Here is an 18,068-nt window from a genome sequence, read left to right as displayed (position 1 = left end):
GAACCACTTAAAAAAAGGTAAAAGTAAGTATGAGCAAAATTTTATTTCAAACTTCTATGTTTCCCACCAAAAACATTGAAAACATCGATAAGAGCGGCCTATGCACGTTCAGTCGGTGGGTCTAGTGTTGGTAAGCGTATCTCTGGGCGCTAACAGCACGGGGTTCAATGTTAACTTTTGGACGGCTTATTGAAATGTTTTTCACAAATCCTTTTAAGCAATTAGATTTTAAAGCTAAAAAAATTTGTCAGAATTTTAATTGTCGCCATAATTAAATAAGATAAGTTTTTAATTTATTTTAAATTCTTGCCAACGGCAAATTTACACAAAATTAAATTTTAACTGTACAGTGGTGTCTGCCCTTACTAACAAAACACCATCTATTTTCCGCCCTGCTCGCTCTGGTCACACTGGCCGTGAATCAGAAACGCAGACTAATTAGTAAAAAAAAACGGTACAAAAGAACACCTAATTGCTGAAATTTCACCTGCCGCAGCCCATTAAAAGCCAGCAGCCAAGTGTCCAGAGATAGGCAGAAGGCAGAAAGACCCCTCGCAGTCGCCCCCAAGCCACATCGCCGCAAAGTGGACAACTCCCAGTTTTTCGAGCATCCCGAAAAGGAGCATCGCGACAAAAAGGCGAGACTTCGTCGCAGCAGAATGTCCTCGCTGTCCGCATCGGCGGAGAATGTGTCCAGCCTGGGCCTGGGCACGGGTGGGGCCAACTCCCACGACGGCAACTCGCAGCAGGGCTCCGGATCCGACGGCGGATCCAGCATGTGCCTGGAGCTGGCGCTCGAGGGCGAACGGCTGTGCAAGGCGGGCGATTGCCGGGCGGGCGTGGCCTTCTTCCAGGCGGCCATTCAGGCCGGAACCGAGGACCTCCGCACTCTGTCCGCCATTTACTCGCAGCTGGGCAACGCCTACTTCTACCTGGGCGACTACAACAAGGCGATGCAGTACCACAAGCACGATCTCACGCTGGCCAAGAGCATGAACGACCGCCTGGGCGAGGCCAAGTCATCGGGGAACCTGGGCAACACCCTGAAGGTCATGGGCCGCTTCGACGAGGCGGCCATCTGTTGTGAACGCCATCTGACCCTGGCCCGGCAGCTGGGCGATCGCCTGTCCGAGGGTCGGGCCCTCTACAACCTGGGCAACGTGTACCATGCCAAGGGCAAGCATTTGGGTCAGCGAAACCCCGGGAAGTTCGGCGACGACGTCAAGGAGGCTCTCACCCGTGCCGTGGAGTTCTACCAGGAGAACCTGAAGCTCATGCGGGACCTGGGCGATCGTGGTGCCCAGGGACGGGCGTGTGGCAATCTGGGCAACACCTACTATCTGCTGGGAGACTTTCAGGCGGCCATTGAGCATCACCAGGAGCGACTGCGCATTGCCAGGGAGTTCGGCGACCGGGCTGCCGAGCGCAGGGCCAACAGTAATCTGGGCAACTCGCACATCTTTCTGGGCCAATTCGAGGATGCCGCCGAGCACTACAAACGCACCCTGACCCTGGCCGTGGAGCTGGGCGAACGGGAGGTGGAGGCCCAGAGCTGCTACAGCCTGGGCAACACGTACACGCTGCTGCACGAGTTCAACACTGCCATCGAGTACCACAATCGGCACCTGGCCATTGCCCAGGAGCTGGGCGACCGGATTGGCGAGGCCAGGGCCTGCTGGTCGCTGGGCAACGCCCACTCCGCCATCGGCGGACACGAGCGCGCTCTGCGCTATGCGGAGCAGCACCTGCAGCTGGCCAAGGAGCTGCACGATCCCGTGGGCGAGAGCACGGCCAGGGTGAACATCTCGGATCTGCGGAAGCTGCTGGGATTGCCCGAGTCGGAGCCATCGCCCACCGAGGAGGAGGCACGATCCTCCGCATCGGATCACTCGGCCAGTGGACACCAGTCGGACGGATCGGAGAACTCGCAGGGAAGGATGGTGAGTAAAGTACACTTGGAAACATGGGTTTTATTTTACCCCATGTAATTTGATTTCAAATCTCTGTATTTGATGGTTGACCTATCTATTAAAAAGGTTAATTTGAATGGGCCAGTTAGTTACATTTGTCTGTATTAATTGGTGACTTAACGGAATTCTGGAATTATTGAAAGCTCAATCAAATAAATTATAGCATTGTGGATTAAAGTAATCAATTTGTTTGCCCTCATAACGTAATCTATATACAACATATACTTTGTTTTTTGTCAATTAATAATAATTGAGTTTTTTTGCAACTAAGAAGGTTAAATGAAACAAAACTATCATCAATGCTAGCCATAGTTTACTTTTTTAATATTCCAAAAGGCCCTAACTTTTCAGTCATAGCATAAATCTTTCAATTTTTCCATTTTTGAAAGAGAAACTTGTATGTTTTGTTTATGGACACCTGCTGTTAGCAGTGTTTGCCAACTAATTGTGGTGTAAATATTTAGATGTAGGGAAAACCAAAACAAAAATCACATGCTGTGAGAGTAAAACGCAGAGTCATAACCACATTAATTGCTGTTTATTGTTTACCCTCAGGTGCGCGTTCGTCGCCAGAGCATGGAGCAGCTGGACCTGATCAAGATCACGCCGGACGGCAAGCGCATGCAGGAGGAGAAGCGTCGCGCGTTGGCCACCGGAAAAGCCAAAGATGACGACTTCTTCGAGATGCTGTCGCGGTCGCAGTCAAAGCGCATGGACGACCAGCGCTGCTCGATCAAGGTGATGCCCGCCGGCGCTCCGGCGGTGGCCACTGGTGCCACCCGCAAGCCGCTGGTGCAGCAGAACTCGCTGTTCGTGGATCCCACCAATCTGCCTGGCCTGAAATCGCCCTCGTCGGCCAATGCGGTGCCCATCGGTCATGGGCCGCTGGCCAGGAGTGCCACCACCACGCAGCAGCCGGACGACGACTTCCTGGACATGCTGATGCGCTGCCAGGGCTCGCGGCTGGAGGAGCAGCGGTCCGAGCTGCCGCGACCCAATGTCACCATGGATGCGGAGGCGGAGGCACCACCGCGACCAGTGCCAGAGGCAGCTGTGGCCGGGGCGGCACGCGGACAGACGGGACGCGGAGCCACCGTGCCCGATGAGGACTTCTTCTCGCTGATCATGAAGGTGCAGAGCGGTCGCATGGAGGATCAGCGCGCATCGATTCCGTTCCGCAATGCCAACAACAACAATAACAGTCGGAGCAACAACAATGGCTCGGCTGGCGGAGCTGGAAAGTAGAAAGTAGAAAGTAGCTAGAGTCCAGAACAGAAGGAGTCCAACCAAAACAATCCTAATAATCCATCCCTGGCCGCAGCTCTCCCCGTTCATTTTGTTATACGTACATTTTGCGGTCATTTTATTGAGTCGTTTCTTTTTGGCCATTGGCGACTAAACATTTAGTTCTTTTACAAGATTTATATATACACACACACGCACTCTCACATACATGAAAAGCATTAATTTATAAATAGCAACTAACCACGTAACCAAATATAAGGGGCGTATACGGCCCCGTACACACGAGCAGATGGAGAGAAACTTCCATTGGATGCACTTACTCATCCAGTCATGACTCATTACACACTCCTCTTGGAGTTGGCCATGATATTGAACAATCTGCACTCGAGTTTTACGATATTAACGTTTGAATTGCATGTGCAACAATTAGCTTAAGCCGATGGTATACTAATCCAATTTGCTCAACAGACGGAACCAAGTCTTCTCTACGATCAACGATCTTACATTCTCTAAACGCATTCAACTAATTACTAAGTTTAAAGTCTAACGAACCATCCTACACATAAGCAATGCATTTTCCAAATCGAAAATCTACAAATCGTTCCAATTGTATCCATGAGTATTGCATTTTTCTATCTATCGTTAACTCTGAGCATACTTTTTAAGCCACTTACAATTTTTTTTAGGATATTAACAAGACACAAAGAAGAGCTGCTCGGATTTCCATTTGTGGGCCGGCGCTTTTGTTAGCAATTAGCATACGATATACACATCCATACGTACACATATACAATATACATATGAACAATATATAGTTATACCAATGTCTAGCAATTGACCGATTCGTGGGGAATGTTCTACACAATATATATACACAAAACAAAAACACAAAACTGAGTTCGAGTTGCATGAAACGAAGCCAAAATTTATTAATGTTATACGTTTATGTAGCACGAAAGGAAAGGAATGAGGTGCGCTCATGAAGCTATTCGTAATGATAGCGATCGATCGGTCGGTCATTATGATATACAGCCGTAAAACATACCATACAGGCGGACAATTATGTCATGTATTATTAAATATTAAAATCAAAAACTGTTTGCTGACAAAGGCGGTTGTTTTAAATTGAAAGGGGTGTATCTAGAAGACTTCGTTTCTTTGTTTTTTCTAAGGTCTTTTTAAAATTGATGAATTTTTTTTGTTTAATTTACTTAAACCACAAACCGCAATTAATATGGAAAAAAAAATATTTTTTTTAGTGGTGATGATTAATTTCAGAGTATTATATTAAATATAAAATTCATAACAATGATAAGATCGTAATTATGGTTTTTTTTAAAATTATTCCAATTGTTTTTAAATGTAATAAAACAATTGCTTTTAAAAGTCTATGTCAGAACAATAATTGTACAGTCTTCGATTCTTGTGGTATCAAATTTAGAGCCCAAAATATTCAGTTGCGACTAGTCTTTTCCATTAAGTCGAACCACAAATCGCGAATTCTTTAGAACAGTGGCTTACTTTTGTTTCTTTTTATTGCTGTTTATAGTTGTCTGTTCAATGGTGCTCAAAGTACGAAATACCGGATCACAATTATTTTATTTTTACTATGAATCTCTTGAACCCTAGATGTACACTAGCCACTTCATGAGCTTCATGCGCTGTTCTGATTTCTAATGAATCAAGCAGATCATAGATCAACTCTAATATATTTCTAACAAAAAAAAACAATTTAAAATTTTTGCAGGATTTAAAAACATTTATCACACCAGCTGCTTAATAATGAAGAAGAATTAAAATTAAATTTTTGCAAACTTTATCCCTTCAAAAATGCCAAATTGTATTCGATTTTAAAGCTTTATTCATAAATTAATCGTCTTAAGGTGCTAGAACATATGCGATAGGTATGCGATGGTGGGGGCCCCTCAAGTCGCACGCCCCTTTTGGCTTATTTGGGGCGGAATCGAGGCCTCTGACCTTTGCCGTGGAACTCCTCCTCCCCCCCTAAAAGTAGATCTTAAATTTGCTCTCGTTTATTTACAAATTGATTTAGATAACTCAACAAAGGCCTCTACGCCTTGAGCCCCTTGATGCTGTCCAGGGGCTGGGCGTCCATGTCGCTGGCGGCCAGCACGAAGATGGGTGCGGAGTAGTCCACGGCCTTGTCGCCACCACCACTCCCAGCGCCACCCTTCGCATACGAGGGCACGGCATTGAGGCTGCGGCCCCGCTTCAGCATGACATAGACCACAAATATGCTGACCAGAAAGGCGGAGCTGGTGGCCATGATGAACAGCACCAGCTGGATGGACTCGTCCTGGGCGGTGGCCGCCTGGGCCACCGGAACCAGGCCACTGCGGTGCACAAAGTGGGAGCGGGTCAGATCGGGCCGAAAGTGACCACCGGCCAGGCGGAGATCACCCGACGAAATGGCCGCCTCGATGGCAAAGGCCATGTCCACCTTGGCCTCGTTGTGCAGCTCGAACCGGACGATGGCCGATCCATCGAAGTTCTCCTGCACGCGCAGATTCTCCACGGACTCGCCGCCGAGCAGCTGCTGCAGCTCCCGCCGGATGGTGTCGTAGGCGTTCCGCACACTCCGGCCACTGCTGTTGGTCAGGTGCAGTTCGATGGCCACCGCCTCGATGGGCACATGGTTGCAGCGCCGATCTCCGGCCCCGAAGATGTGTGTGGCCTGCAGTTGGTTGCCGGCCGCATCCACGCACCAGCAGCTCCTTCCATTGCACTGGAGTGGCCGGAAGCCACCCGCCTCGTCGCAATTGACCGGAAATGGAGCCGTGGCGGCCAGAGCCCGACACCGGGTGGTCTTCAGCTCCATGGGCTTCAGCGTGGCCTGCTCCACGGACAGCTGCGAGTCCAGCAGGGAGTTGGCCAGCTCCAGCACCCGCTCCGTCACACTAGACTCCGCCGCACTGGCGGTGGCCGGCAGAATCCTCGCCTCCAGCTCATCGAAATCCACATTCTCGCTGGCCACATCGTTCAGCTGCGTCAGCTGGGCAATCAGTTGCTCCATCAGCGGATCTCCGGCCTCGAAATTCTTCCGGTTCCGCGCCTGCCTGCTGTTGCAGATGGGCTCGCTCTCCCGCGTGAGGGTGCCCTTCAGCGGAGCTCCCTTCTTGTCCGCACACCAGCAAACTCCGGGCGATTCCTCGCCGGCGCCGGCGGCGGAGGCGGGCTCGGCGGCAAAGGCCCGGCTCACAATCTCCGTGTGCCTGTCCGCCGGTTGGGGCTGCTTGCCCAGACACTGCACCGGGCTCCAGTGGCCGGTGACGGGATCGCATCGTGGCTGGAACCACACCGAGGAGTGGCCCGTGCGCTGGGCAGCCAGGCTGTTCTTAAGCTTCAGGCGTTCGCATTGGGTTAGAACTACAACGAAATGATATAGATTACGTATATTTAAAATAAAATAAATTATAATAAAATATGCAACTTAAAAAACCCTGTTTTTGTTTTTCGGTTTTTTAAGTTTCTCACATTGTTTTTGAAAAAAAGTTTAGTTCATCCCAAACTAAAATAAAATATAACTCAAATAATAAATAAAATAAATTATTAAGAAGTTGCTTAAATTAATAAAACAATATAACAATTATGAACGTATTCTTCTGAATGTTGCAAACTTTCAGAAAATTTTTAAGCCTAATGCTCATCCTTAAACATCATATCTAAACCTTTTTTAACAATTTACGCTGACCATAAACAATATAAATATTTGAATTTTTATTATAATTTAAAATACATTAATATTTTTAAGCTTGTACAAAATTGACAAATAACCTAAAAAATTAATCATTTAAAGCATTATAAATATTTTTCTGCAGGCTCTCAATTGTATAAATATTTTTTCCTTTAAAGAAATTTTTATAATATCCTAAAAGATGCATCATTTAAAATATATAAATATTTGTCAGCATGTTTAAAAAAAATTTAAATAAGCAAAAAGTAAGTGAATCGAATTTTAAGTTTCAAGAAGAACCGGAAATCTCACCTGGACACACGGAGTTGCAGGCCAGTTCGTTGTGGAAGAGGTTTTTGGTCTGGCAGGCGGGTGCCTCGGAGTCGATGACCACGGCCAGGCACTTGTTGGCCCTGGGACTGAACCGGTAGCGAGTGCTATTGCGCTCCGACTTGCCACCGGCCAGACAACCATTGTCCATGGACTCGAAGCAGACGTCGCGGGTCTTGGAGCAGCAGACGCCGCGATTGCTGACCGGATTCAGCTGGCAGGAGTGGGTGGTGGGACAGGCCTCGTGCTCGTTGTGGGGGCCACAGCTCAGGTCCAGGTCGCCCTGCTGGAGGGGATTGCCCTCGGGACAGACGGAGGCGCGTCGCGGCACACAGATGGGCATCTTGGGACACGGGCTGTCCACACACTCCACGTGGATCAGTTGGCACTCCTCGTGCGGTGAGCAGCTCACCTCGTGGCAATAGTTTCTGCACTTGCAGGTGGGGCATCCATTGGCGTCCATTTGGTGGCCACTTTCGCACTGCAGGCTGCAGTTCGTCCGTGGGCAGGCGAAACTGGAGTTCTCCTGGCACTGCGGTGTTTCGGGGGAGCTCACCCTAGTGCCGGGCACGATTTTACCCTGGTCATCCACACACCAGCAGTGACCATCCGGCGAGCACTGCACCTGCTCCCACTTGCCACTCCTGGCGTCACACTGGGCCACTGCCATTTGCCGGGCGGGAATGCCCAGTTCGGAGCTCTGGTGCAGTTGGATGGCCTGCAGATGCTGGCAGGCTGTCTTCAGTTGGGGGTCCACGCACTGGGTGCCACAGCCATTGGAACAGCACCGCCTGGAACCCTCGCAGTGGGCATCGGTGCGGCACTCATAGGCACAGGTGTTGGCATCCAGGTTGTCCGGACCCGGGGGCACAAGATAGGGACACTGTCCGGGCTTTCGCGGCAGGCAGGCCGGCACTGGAGGGCAGTACTCACCCTCGCAGCTCACGTCGACCACGCGGCACTCTTTGCCGGTGCCGCAGGTCACCCCATCGCAGGGATCACGACACTGACAGGCCGGACAACGGGTATCCGGATCCAGGGCGAAGCCATACTCGCAACCCATTCTGCAGGTGAGATCCAGGCAGTCCAGGTCATCGCGCAAACTCCGGCAGGCGTCCTCGCTGACATTGTAGCCCCGCGATCGGGGAATCTCCGTGCCAAAGCTGTCCACGCACCAGCATTGCTCCACTTCCATTTCGAGCAGCTCATCCTCGTTCTCCGGCGGCCGCTTGGAGGCCGAAGCCACCTTCTTGAACTCCGTCTCAAAGAGCTGACCCAATCCCTGCTGACGATCCGCACCCATGTCGATCACCTTGGCACTGCGACCCATCACGGGTGCAGCCACCTGGACCTTCAAGGCACTATCCTCCACGCGGTAGAGCTTGAGGCGTTCCGAATCTCGACGAGATCGTTTCGCCACACTTGGAGCAGCGCTGGCGAGCAGCATCCTCATGCGCCGTATGGTGTTCTCCTCCAGAATCTTGCGCTGCTCGGCGCGCGTCACCCGAATCTTCTTCAGCTGGCACTGGCGACCCTCGTAATCCCCATCGGCGGTGCATCGGGGCGAAGGAACCGCCAGCTGCATGCCCTCTTCAGTGCCCTCCATGCGCTCCGAGAAGTCCCTTAAATATTCGCACACTATACAGAAAATATTTGTTAAATACTCATAATATATTAAACAACAAGGTAGCGATAGAACTCACTAGTTTGCTGATGTGATCCCATTGCCTCCTCGGCAGGAGTGTCCTTTTCCGGCACTGGACAGCACACATTTTCCGTTTCGCGATGGAGTTTGGTGCACTTGTACTGCTCCGGACACATGATGCGATTGCTCATGGAGCGACCCTGCTTGGACTGCGACTCCGGTTCCGTTTCGAAGAAGGCCGTTGGCTGGAAGCTGCGTCCCTGCCGCTCCTCATAGCAGTACATCACCTCGCCGGTGGCGGAGTCCGAAAGTGGGGTGCCCACGTCACAGGGATTGGAGTAGACCAGGTCGGGCTTGCATACGGGCCAGGAGGCGCACAGCGAGGAACCAGATTCACACAGCGGATCGGTGGCCACCTCGCAATGGGAGCCAATGGAGCACTTGAAGCCATCGCAGGGCTCAGAGCATTCGCACGTGGGACAGCCATTGTGATCGTTCTGTTAAGCAAAAGTTTAAGATTAGGTTAATTAAAGATCCAAGAATAAACAACATCAAAGTAAACATAATTCTCTGACTATTGAATTCAAAATTGCATACTTAATGTTTCCATTAAATATTAAATCATAATTTTTAATGAAATGTGTATTAAATAGCATGATTTGATTTTAAATTCTATAATCTATGTTGAAAATATAAGAGTTAAAGTAATTCCTTTTTTGATCTAAATACATTTAATTAATCTTAATACGGTTTAAATGTACATTAAATTTTCAGGTATTAAAAACAATTATAAAAATTTTAATATTTTCATATTTAAAATAACTTAAAGCCGCATTGGATCAAAATCAATTGGAAAATATTTTAATGGAGTATGTTTTTTTTTTACCAGTGTATTATCACTTACCTTAAATCCATACTCGCAGACAGCTGCACAAATATTGGTATCGCACTGCTCCATCTGGAAACTGCGGGCATATGATCTGCTGATCATGTTCTCCCAACCCTCACAGTTTACATTATTTGCAGCACCCATGGTTTCCTTTATTTTATGTCCGGTTCGGGGATCCACGCACCAGCAGACCAGTCCATTCCGGGAGCACTGTTTCGGCGAGAACTGGCCACCAGGTCCATTGCACTCGGGCACATAGCCGCGTCCCTCGCGCTCATTGATCGACAGGATGTCCGCCAAGGCCTTGGCCTGATGGCAGCCCGTGACGTTGCCCGGCTGCTGGCAGTTGAACTGACATCCCTTGGTCAAGCAGCACTTCTCCAGATTGCGGCACTCCAAATCGTGGGAGCAGGGCGCGCCACACATGTAGCCCGTCCGTTCGGTGTACTGCGATTGCTCCGGTGCCGGACAGATTCCGGGTTTCTGGAAGGTCAATGCACTGGGGCAGCACACTCCGTAATCGTTGCCGGCATTCCACCAGGCATTGGTAGAGAGGAGGACACTGCGGCTTGCCCGCATCCTGACCGCAAAGGAAGGGCCTCACAGTGTCATCGATCGCCAGGGGTAGCCCAGCTGGGCAAAGATTGGCCAGAGATCGGGCCTTCTTGCAGGTGGGCAGCGGCGGACATGGCTCTGATTTGCACTGCACCTCCTGCAGCTGGCACGACTGCCCGCGCGGGCATTCCAGGCCATCGCATGGATCCCGGCAACGGCAGACGGAGCAGCCAGTGGCAGGATCACGGGCGAATCCCGAGGGGCAGAACATGCGGCAGGCGGAGGCGGCACAATGTTTCGGCTCCGAGCAGGTCACCCCCGAACGCGTCTCATTACGACTGCCGGGCAATTCCACACCGTAGTCATCCACACACCAGCAATCCCGGCCAGCCTTTTCATCCTCGCATTGGATGCTGTCAAAGTCGCCGTTCTTCTGGCAGCGTGGCACCCGAACGGATGGTCCTTCAAAGCCGGATTGCAGCGATTTCGCTCTTCTCGTCTCCGAGCGTCTTAAGTGCTGGCAGGCTGTAAGATTAGCTATAAAACGAGAATAAAAACCATCAAAATTAGTTATTTATTTCAAGAGAAAGGAGAATTTTATTTAAATATTAGCTAACTTATTTAAAACCGAAGAAGAAAATAAGTAAATATATTTTGGATTGATAGTTATTTATGAAAATTATACTTATATGTTTAAACTCTTTTGCTAAAAACTATATAGTACTTTTTAAAAATAAATTATTTTATTTTAAGCTTTTAGGTTTTTATTAAAATTAAAGGGATTTTCCATTTTAGAAGCCACTAAAAATATATAAATGTATTGTTTTCTGTTTTACTTTTTAGCGGGAAAGAAAAGAGTCTGACATACTTTCGTGTTATTCAACCGCCGAATCCCAGCTACGACAATTTCACTTTTATTTTTTTAGGACGTGACGCGTGCGTTGAACAAAAAAAAACCCATCGTCTATGAAAACTGCAAAATTGAAATTAAAAATACAAAATGGAGTGGCCGACGGCGGCATTGCTGGAATTGTTGTTACAGTGCCAGCCCCGTTCGCAGTTGTTGTTTGGCCGTCCCAGGGCCAGGTTTGAATTAAGCGTTTTGTATGCGCACAGCTTGTCCACGAGGCGTATAAGCAATTCGCTTCAAATGGCCACGGATTTGGCTGGGGATGCTATGAGCATTCTGCTTTGGGAAGAGCCATTCCATTGTCTCGACTGCGTTATGCAATTAAAGTGAGTGATCATCTCGCCCCCCATTACCTCATACCGCCCCCTACTTCCCCCATTTTATTTGTTGCTGTCCAGCACGCAACGCTGCCTTCGGGGTTGCGACAGCTGAGCTTTAGTTGCGTCAATTGCAGTCGTTATTGCTGGTCACTTCCTATGCACTTTCGATATATACTTTTAATGCACCAGTCATTATGCAACTGTCAACTGGCATTTGGAGCACTGAAAACGTATGTGCAACGAAGGAAAGATCGAGAACTGAGCCCTGCTTTTCAAATTTAAAAAAAGCCTTTACCTTAGCTTATACAAAATATAACGTTTTTTGTTTAAAATGAAAAATAAATAGACAATTGTTTTATAGTGCACCTGAAAGAAAACCATATAAACGAGGGTTTATTTTTAAATGAAATTCAATAAAATCTTAGTCTATTCCATATTGATCCCGTTTTAAATCTCTTTGAGTTTTGATTATTTTAAACACGTTCATCATAATATCATGTTTGCCATTTTAGTTCCATTTTCATCTGAAACATGATCCGAATAACCCCCATTTAAGGTACATAAGCATATGTTTTAAAAGTAAGTTTCGGTGGTGCAGCCGCTGAGTAATCGCTGAACTTATCTCAGTAGATTTCTTTTTTTGCCGCACATCCGCTTCGACTCATCCGAAATATTTATTTATTTTTATTTACTTTTCACTGCCTTTCTTTGCGGCCGTTGGTTTTATTTTTCTGGAGTTTTCGCTGGAAATTGAATGAAAGTTTTTTTTTTTGGCAGCGCCTCGAGCTCGAGTTGGCCATCAATTTGTATTTGCCGTTTGGACAAGAGACAGCTACGAAAAAAAAAGAAAGAAATGAAAATGGCTTTCAGTTTCTGTCGTGAATGAAGCTAGCAATAACAACAACAAAGCAAAAGCCGTCGGACAGCTGGCAATTAAAGCTGGCCACTGATGAATATAATCAGGCAGTAAAACAACGGCCACTAGACGTCATTTGCAGGCGACTTTTATTCTCGCCTCCCCGTCTTAATCGAGTTTGTCGCTTGAGTCTTTCGTTCGGCTTCCGCTCGGCAAACAAAAAAAAATGTAAGAAAAAGAAGCAGAAAAACGGAAAACAAAAACGAGTATAAAACAGAACCGTAACGAAAACGAAATCAAAGCGGCAAACTGGTAAGTACCTAGAGACTTGTTGGCCTATTGTGAGTGGAAGTTAGGACTGGGACTGGTACTGGGTCTGGGACCTCTTCTGACCGACTGACACAGTGTCCGCTGCATTTGGAAGCCGGCTGGCTGACTGGCTGGCTGGCTTTGTTTCCCTTTTGCTCTAGCTCTTTGGCGGGGTTTCTTAACGGTGACTGACTTATTCTACAGCTAAGCGCTTTTTAATGATAGCGTGCCATTTTTCACACCACCCAGACTCTGTGAGTTCTACACGAATATTCGCACGTCACGTTAATTATGCAGCTGCATCTTGGCACTTAATGAGCCACCAAATGGTCCACATTCGCTCGTGGCGGGTTCAATGACTGCTTTCTGCCCAAAAAGACTAAAGAAAAAACATAAAGTTCTGGCTCAAGAAGTCATTGACTTGCAATTCGCCCTGCTATTTTGGCATTACACAGCCACAAAAGCTAAGAAATTATCTACGGTTTTTTCGAGGTATGTTACTTTATGAAAGAACAAAAATTATGGTATACTAATTGTTGTTAAAATGTCTAAGATTAATGGACATAATGGTTGTTAAACGATATATCTCAATAATGAGAAGAAACATTGATTTAATGAAAGAACAACGACATCGTTGCATATCTTAAAAATGAGAAGCAACATTTGACAAGAAGTAAATAAATTCTCTTTAAATTGTTATTTGATTTGGTAATATTATAAATCAAATAAAATAATAAATAAAATAATTGCAAACAATTAAACTGTTACACATTCGGGCAATATTACGATTTGAATAAGCTTTCCGTATAAATTGCTAGTTTTTTATAGTTTTTGTTCTTATTTATTTTATATTTTTTTACTGTGCACTCACCGTTTGATCGCTTGGCCTCCGAAATTTGCAGAGCCAGCAAAAAGAGGAAAAGGCAGCCGGAGAAGAGTTTCAGCCAACGTTGATCATAGTGTGCCATTTTCGGGCATCCAAGAGTTGCCAAAAAATTTCCTGTTTTCAGCTGCTGCGGCTGCAAAAAATCGAAAAAAAAAGACAGAGAGAGAGTGTGTGTGAGTGCGTGAGTAATGTGGTTGCTAAGCTTGAGCATTTGACGTCACACGAGCAAACCGTGAGATTCAAATTTCAGCTAGACACTTTCACTATCATCGGCTAGGCATAAATTTGCATCTGCTTTCCGGGGCGCGGCAAAGAATTTGGTTGCGTAACATGTGAAAATGGAGAGCAACTCGATAGGGTCACGAACCCATCCAAATAATAGATCTGTATTTTTTTTTGTTTATAGGAGCCCAACTGTCTTCGCTTTACGGCCGGGTGATTAATCTGCGCAGACATCGCCGCTGACGTTGACGTCGCTGCGCTTTCACTTTGGCAAAACAACCAAACGAACATACAGCCAGCAACAACCAGTCAACTTTATACATCATTTATTTTTATTTATTTTTTGTCTTCTCTACAATGTTTAAAAAAAAATTCACTTTTGCGCCTTGTGCGTGTGTGTGAGCTTGCGTTTTCCGGTCCATTGAAAATGGCTCAGCGGCGGGTTAACTCCCTGACCACTTTAATGACACCGAGGATTTTCCCTCATTATGGTTAGGTAATAACTTAACGCATCTTTTCCGCAGTGGTCAAAAGTTTTAAATGAGCATCTCAACAAAAATAAGTTTGTGGCCTAAGTCTTTTGATTTGATTGTTTCCTTCATAGGAGTTTGGCTTTGGCTTTTTTGTTCGTTTTGGGTGAAAACTGTGTGAATCATTTTCTCAATAACCAGTGGCCGCATTTGCAATTGGCCAAACATGAAAACTGGCCAACACCTGGTCGATCCACAATGAAATTTCAACACGGAACTGGCGGCTACAAAAACAAAAAAAAAAACCGAAAAACAAAAATGTGTATGCTTTTTGGCTGTTGCATGGTTCTGAAAAACCAGGCCAGTTTACTTTGGAGTGCCATTTTCACTGCAACCAAGCCGAAATGAAAGCCTGCTGACTTGAACTTGGGCCAAAAACTTGGGCGCGCCGCCTGCCAAAGATTTCACCTCGCCTGCAAAAAGCTTAAAACCTGCAAAAAACCTCAACATTTAGCTCTCGGCTCTATCTCTATTGTTTGTCATTGACTGTGGGCCAAAGGGAGTCAAGTGTGGCTAATGGGTTGTGAGTACTGCCACAGATGGGCGACCTACGATGGCAGTCTTGACCCCGCCTGACATGCTTGGCCGACAGTTACTAGAGTGTAAAGTTAAATGATTAGTGAAATGAGGCCACATGTCAGCCGGCTGGTTGAGAAGGGAGGCACTGCATAACCGAAGGAATTTCATGGCAGCTTTGCCTTTGGAGCACTTCAATTCGTAATACCTATAATCCGATCATACGAGTGCAAGTACTCAACCCATAACCCACTCCCCAGCCGTTCCACTCAAAAAATAAACTGTGGTCCCAACATTGCCTTTCTTAAAACTGAGATCTTGTTAAAAAATTCGTACTTTTGATTTTTCATTTTATTTATAACTTAAATTTTAAATAAAATTTTTAAAGGAAGGGATCTTTTTTAAATATTGTTTTGAGGTATTTTTAAGATTCGTTTTATACTGGTAGGCCATAGAAATCACTGAAAATGTTGGGTCCCAAAAGGTTTGAAATTCGCTTAAAAAAAGTCGATGCCAAAGCATAAAAACGTTTTAAAAAAAAAGTTTTTAAATATCTTTTTTGGATAAAAATTCAACATTTAAGCCTATCATTTTAATACTGATGAATCTTTTAATTTTTCGTTTTTTCCCTTGCATTTTATCTCTTTTTCTGCACTTTCTTATGCAAATAAGTCAGAGTTTTGCAAAGCTTACCACCTGAAGAGCCCATTGGGAACTATCTATAATTGGATCAAGCGAGTGTTGAACTTTTGGACCATCTCCCCTGGGAACCTAGCACTCCAAATGTTCCACTTTAAAGTCCAATAGCGACTCATACAGGTATTTTTGGCTCTTTCCCTTGGCGGCTGGCTTATTGCCAACTTTGTGTTTCTTTTTTTTTTTGAGTTGCAGCTACAGTTAACTTCAGTTAGACCACACTTGCGAAATGGTTTTTTCGGCTTACGCCTAACGGTTCGACTTGGACTGGCGCAGTTAATGTCGTTTCTTCTTTGGCTCGCTCGTTTTTAGAGCCGTTTAAATTGCGCATGTCGAACTTTTGAGGGGACTCAAGTACTCCAGTACTCTGACATAATTTCGAAACGAGCTAAAAATAATATTTGTACAGAATGCGAGCCGCTTGTTTACTTGGTTATTCCAGTTTTCGGAGAATCGAGAAGCGAGCGATCGATCGTAAATGCCAAAAGTTCACCTTGAGTTTTCAATTAGCGTAGGCTAAGCTAATTAAATGATTGAGTTGCTGGTTTGGAAAAGAAACGACATTTGACTTTGACACCTTTGACACGTTTACGAGCCGCACTTAAAGCTCGGTTTTGGTTTCAATTTCAATTAGCCGCGGACTCCACACCCTCGATTGCTCAACAAACCTGTTTAATTGAGATGAGTTGCTGCTGCTGCTGCTGCTGCTGCCGCGGCGGCTAATCCAATAAAAAGTGAAACTATTTGATTGGTTTGGGTTTGGGTTTTGGTTTCGTTTTCGGTTTCAATCCTAAGCGGTATGTGCTTTAATCCAGGTGCACAGCTGGCCGGTGCTATGAAATTAGCAATTTTCACTGAATTTCACTGGGCGCACACAGATAGACTTTTTAGCTGAAACGCTGCGCCAAATTCGGTTTTCACTCCGATCGCTTCGCCAACTCTCTAGCGACTTAACGTTTTTCCTTTTGATCCGCGGCGGTAATTCAAATTCGCGTGCAACCTCAACGGCGGGCGTTGCGCATTTGAGCTTTTGCAAGACTCCGCAATGGCCTAGTAGCTCCCCAGTTGGCCAAGACGCTTCAGTTGGTTCGATCGAACATGTCGCGGTGCGACACGAACTGCCAAAAACCAAAACAAGCCGAGCTCTAACTCACTTAAAAGGCCTCTGACGCATTGGGGGGTTATGCGCAGCTGCAAGGTCGGGGTATTTTAAAAACGATTCAAAAATATAGCCCCTTAAACAACGTTTGAATTTATCACTTATTTTGAGGTAATATTTTTACATACATTTTTTTTTTTGTATTTTTGGGACATTTTAACATAATATTTTAAGAGAACACTTGGTCTTTTTTTTAACATTTGTTAATTGATCGGTTCTTAACATATATATATCAGTAAATTTAAAATAAAATGTTGCTTTTTTTCTGAAGCTTCGTTGTATGATTTTAAGCGAATATGTTCCCACAGATCCAATATATGTTTCTGACTAAAGGAATCACGTTAATAACTAACTAGATTTATAGTTTTTTGGAAACGTGATCATAATCTGAACTCAATTGGTGAAGATGAAAAGCTAATACGGTCGAATTTAGAACTGGGCCGAAAATATCATTTAATTATTACCCACATTTAAAAAAAGTATTTATATTTAAGCCAAAAAAAATATATATGGTAATATTGTAAATATTTTTATTTGTATTTTACAAAAACAACAAAGCCATTAATGTGTGACCCTTTGTCTGTCACTCGTAAAGCTGTTATGCTGTTGTTAAAGGGGGGATTTTGAAATATGCTGCGTAGCTGGTTAAGTTTTATGGGTTCCTCCCATGTGTGGACGACACTTATTCATGCTCCAATTCCACTCCACACACTGTCGGTTTTGGTTCTGGCTTGAACTTCGGGCATTCCACCGTTGATTCATAACGATCGGTTAATGCTGATTATTATTATCTGTTATGGAGCGCAATAGTTCACTTAACCTAGTGCGTGTTGGCCTTCGTGGGCCAGAATTAGCTTTAGCGGTGGGTAAAACCGAGTTAGCTTACCCGCACATCGGCTGACTCAACTTGGGTATGCACAGAAATGTATGCGAATGTGTATGCTTAAATATTGAATACGTCAATGCAGGCAACCAAGGGCGATAAATCCCTCTGATGGATGTTTTGACAGAGATCTCTGGTGGGCACTTCCGCTTCGTTTCGGATTTCGCACGCTTTTGCCATCGCTCGCTGCTGTCGGCTTTCTTCTTTAATTTCATTAATAAAATCGTCATCATTAAATTAAATGCGGTGCTTGGAGATATCGTGACACAAAAGCCACACAAATTGCCAAGATGTTCGAAAAAATATATATGGAGAAAGGGGGAAAAAATGAAACGAAAAGAAAAGAAAGAAGCAGGAAAGGGCCAGCCCAATCACAACATCCGTGTACGTGAAAGAGAGCTTCTACGGAGCCCCGCCATTACTCCAATCGAACCTCGACCTGAATAAACAGCT

General features: G+C 45.7%; 2 protein-coding genes across 2 annotated transcripts; one reads left to right on the top strand and one right to left on the bottom strand.

Moving 5' to 3' along the window:
• The first annotated feature begins 383 nt into the window (after positions 1 to 383).
• On the top strand, positions 384 to 4,325 carry LOC128262422 (G-protein-signaling modulator 2). Its single transcript, XM_052996676.1, has 2 exons — positions 384 to 1,940; positions 2,526 to 4,325. Exons 1-2 carry the CDS (start codon positions 660 to 662, stop codon positions 3,213 to 3,215), a joined length of 1,971 nt encoding a protein of 656 aa, XP_052852636.1. The 5' UTR covers positions 384 to 659; the 3' UTR covers positions 3,216 to 4,325.
• Positions 4,326 to 5,055: 730 nt separating this feature from the next.
• LOC128257548 (uncharacterized) lies at positions 5,056 to 16,611 on the bottom strand. The gene is given in 7 exon segments (XM_052988611.1): positions 5,056 to 6,602; positions 7,222 to 8,877; positions 8,943 to 9,381; positions 9,789 to 10,304; positions 10,306 to 10,865; positions 13,595 to 13,742; positions 16,242 to 16,611. Coding segments are annotated over 6 exon segments (4,584 nt in total). The 5' UTR covers positions 13,692 to 13,742; positions 16,242 to 16,611; the 3' UTR covers positions 5,056 to 5,286.
• Between the last annotated feature and the right edge of the window lie 1,457 nt (positions 16,612 to 18,068).

The sequence above is a fragment of the Drosophila gunungcola genome, chromosome 3R, assembly GCF_025200985.1.
Source record: "Drosophila gunungcola strain Sukarami chromosome 3R, Dgunungcola_SK_2, whole genome shotgun sequence".
Lineage (NCBI taxonomy): Eukaryota > Metazoa > Arthropoda > Insecta > Diptera > Drosophilidae > Drosophila > Drosophila gunungcola.
Note: the sequence above shows the minus strand (reverse complement) of the source record. Positions and strands in the feature narration are given on the sequence as shown.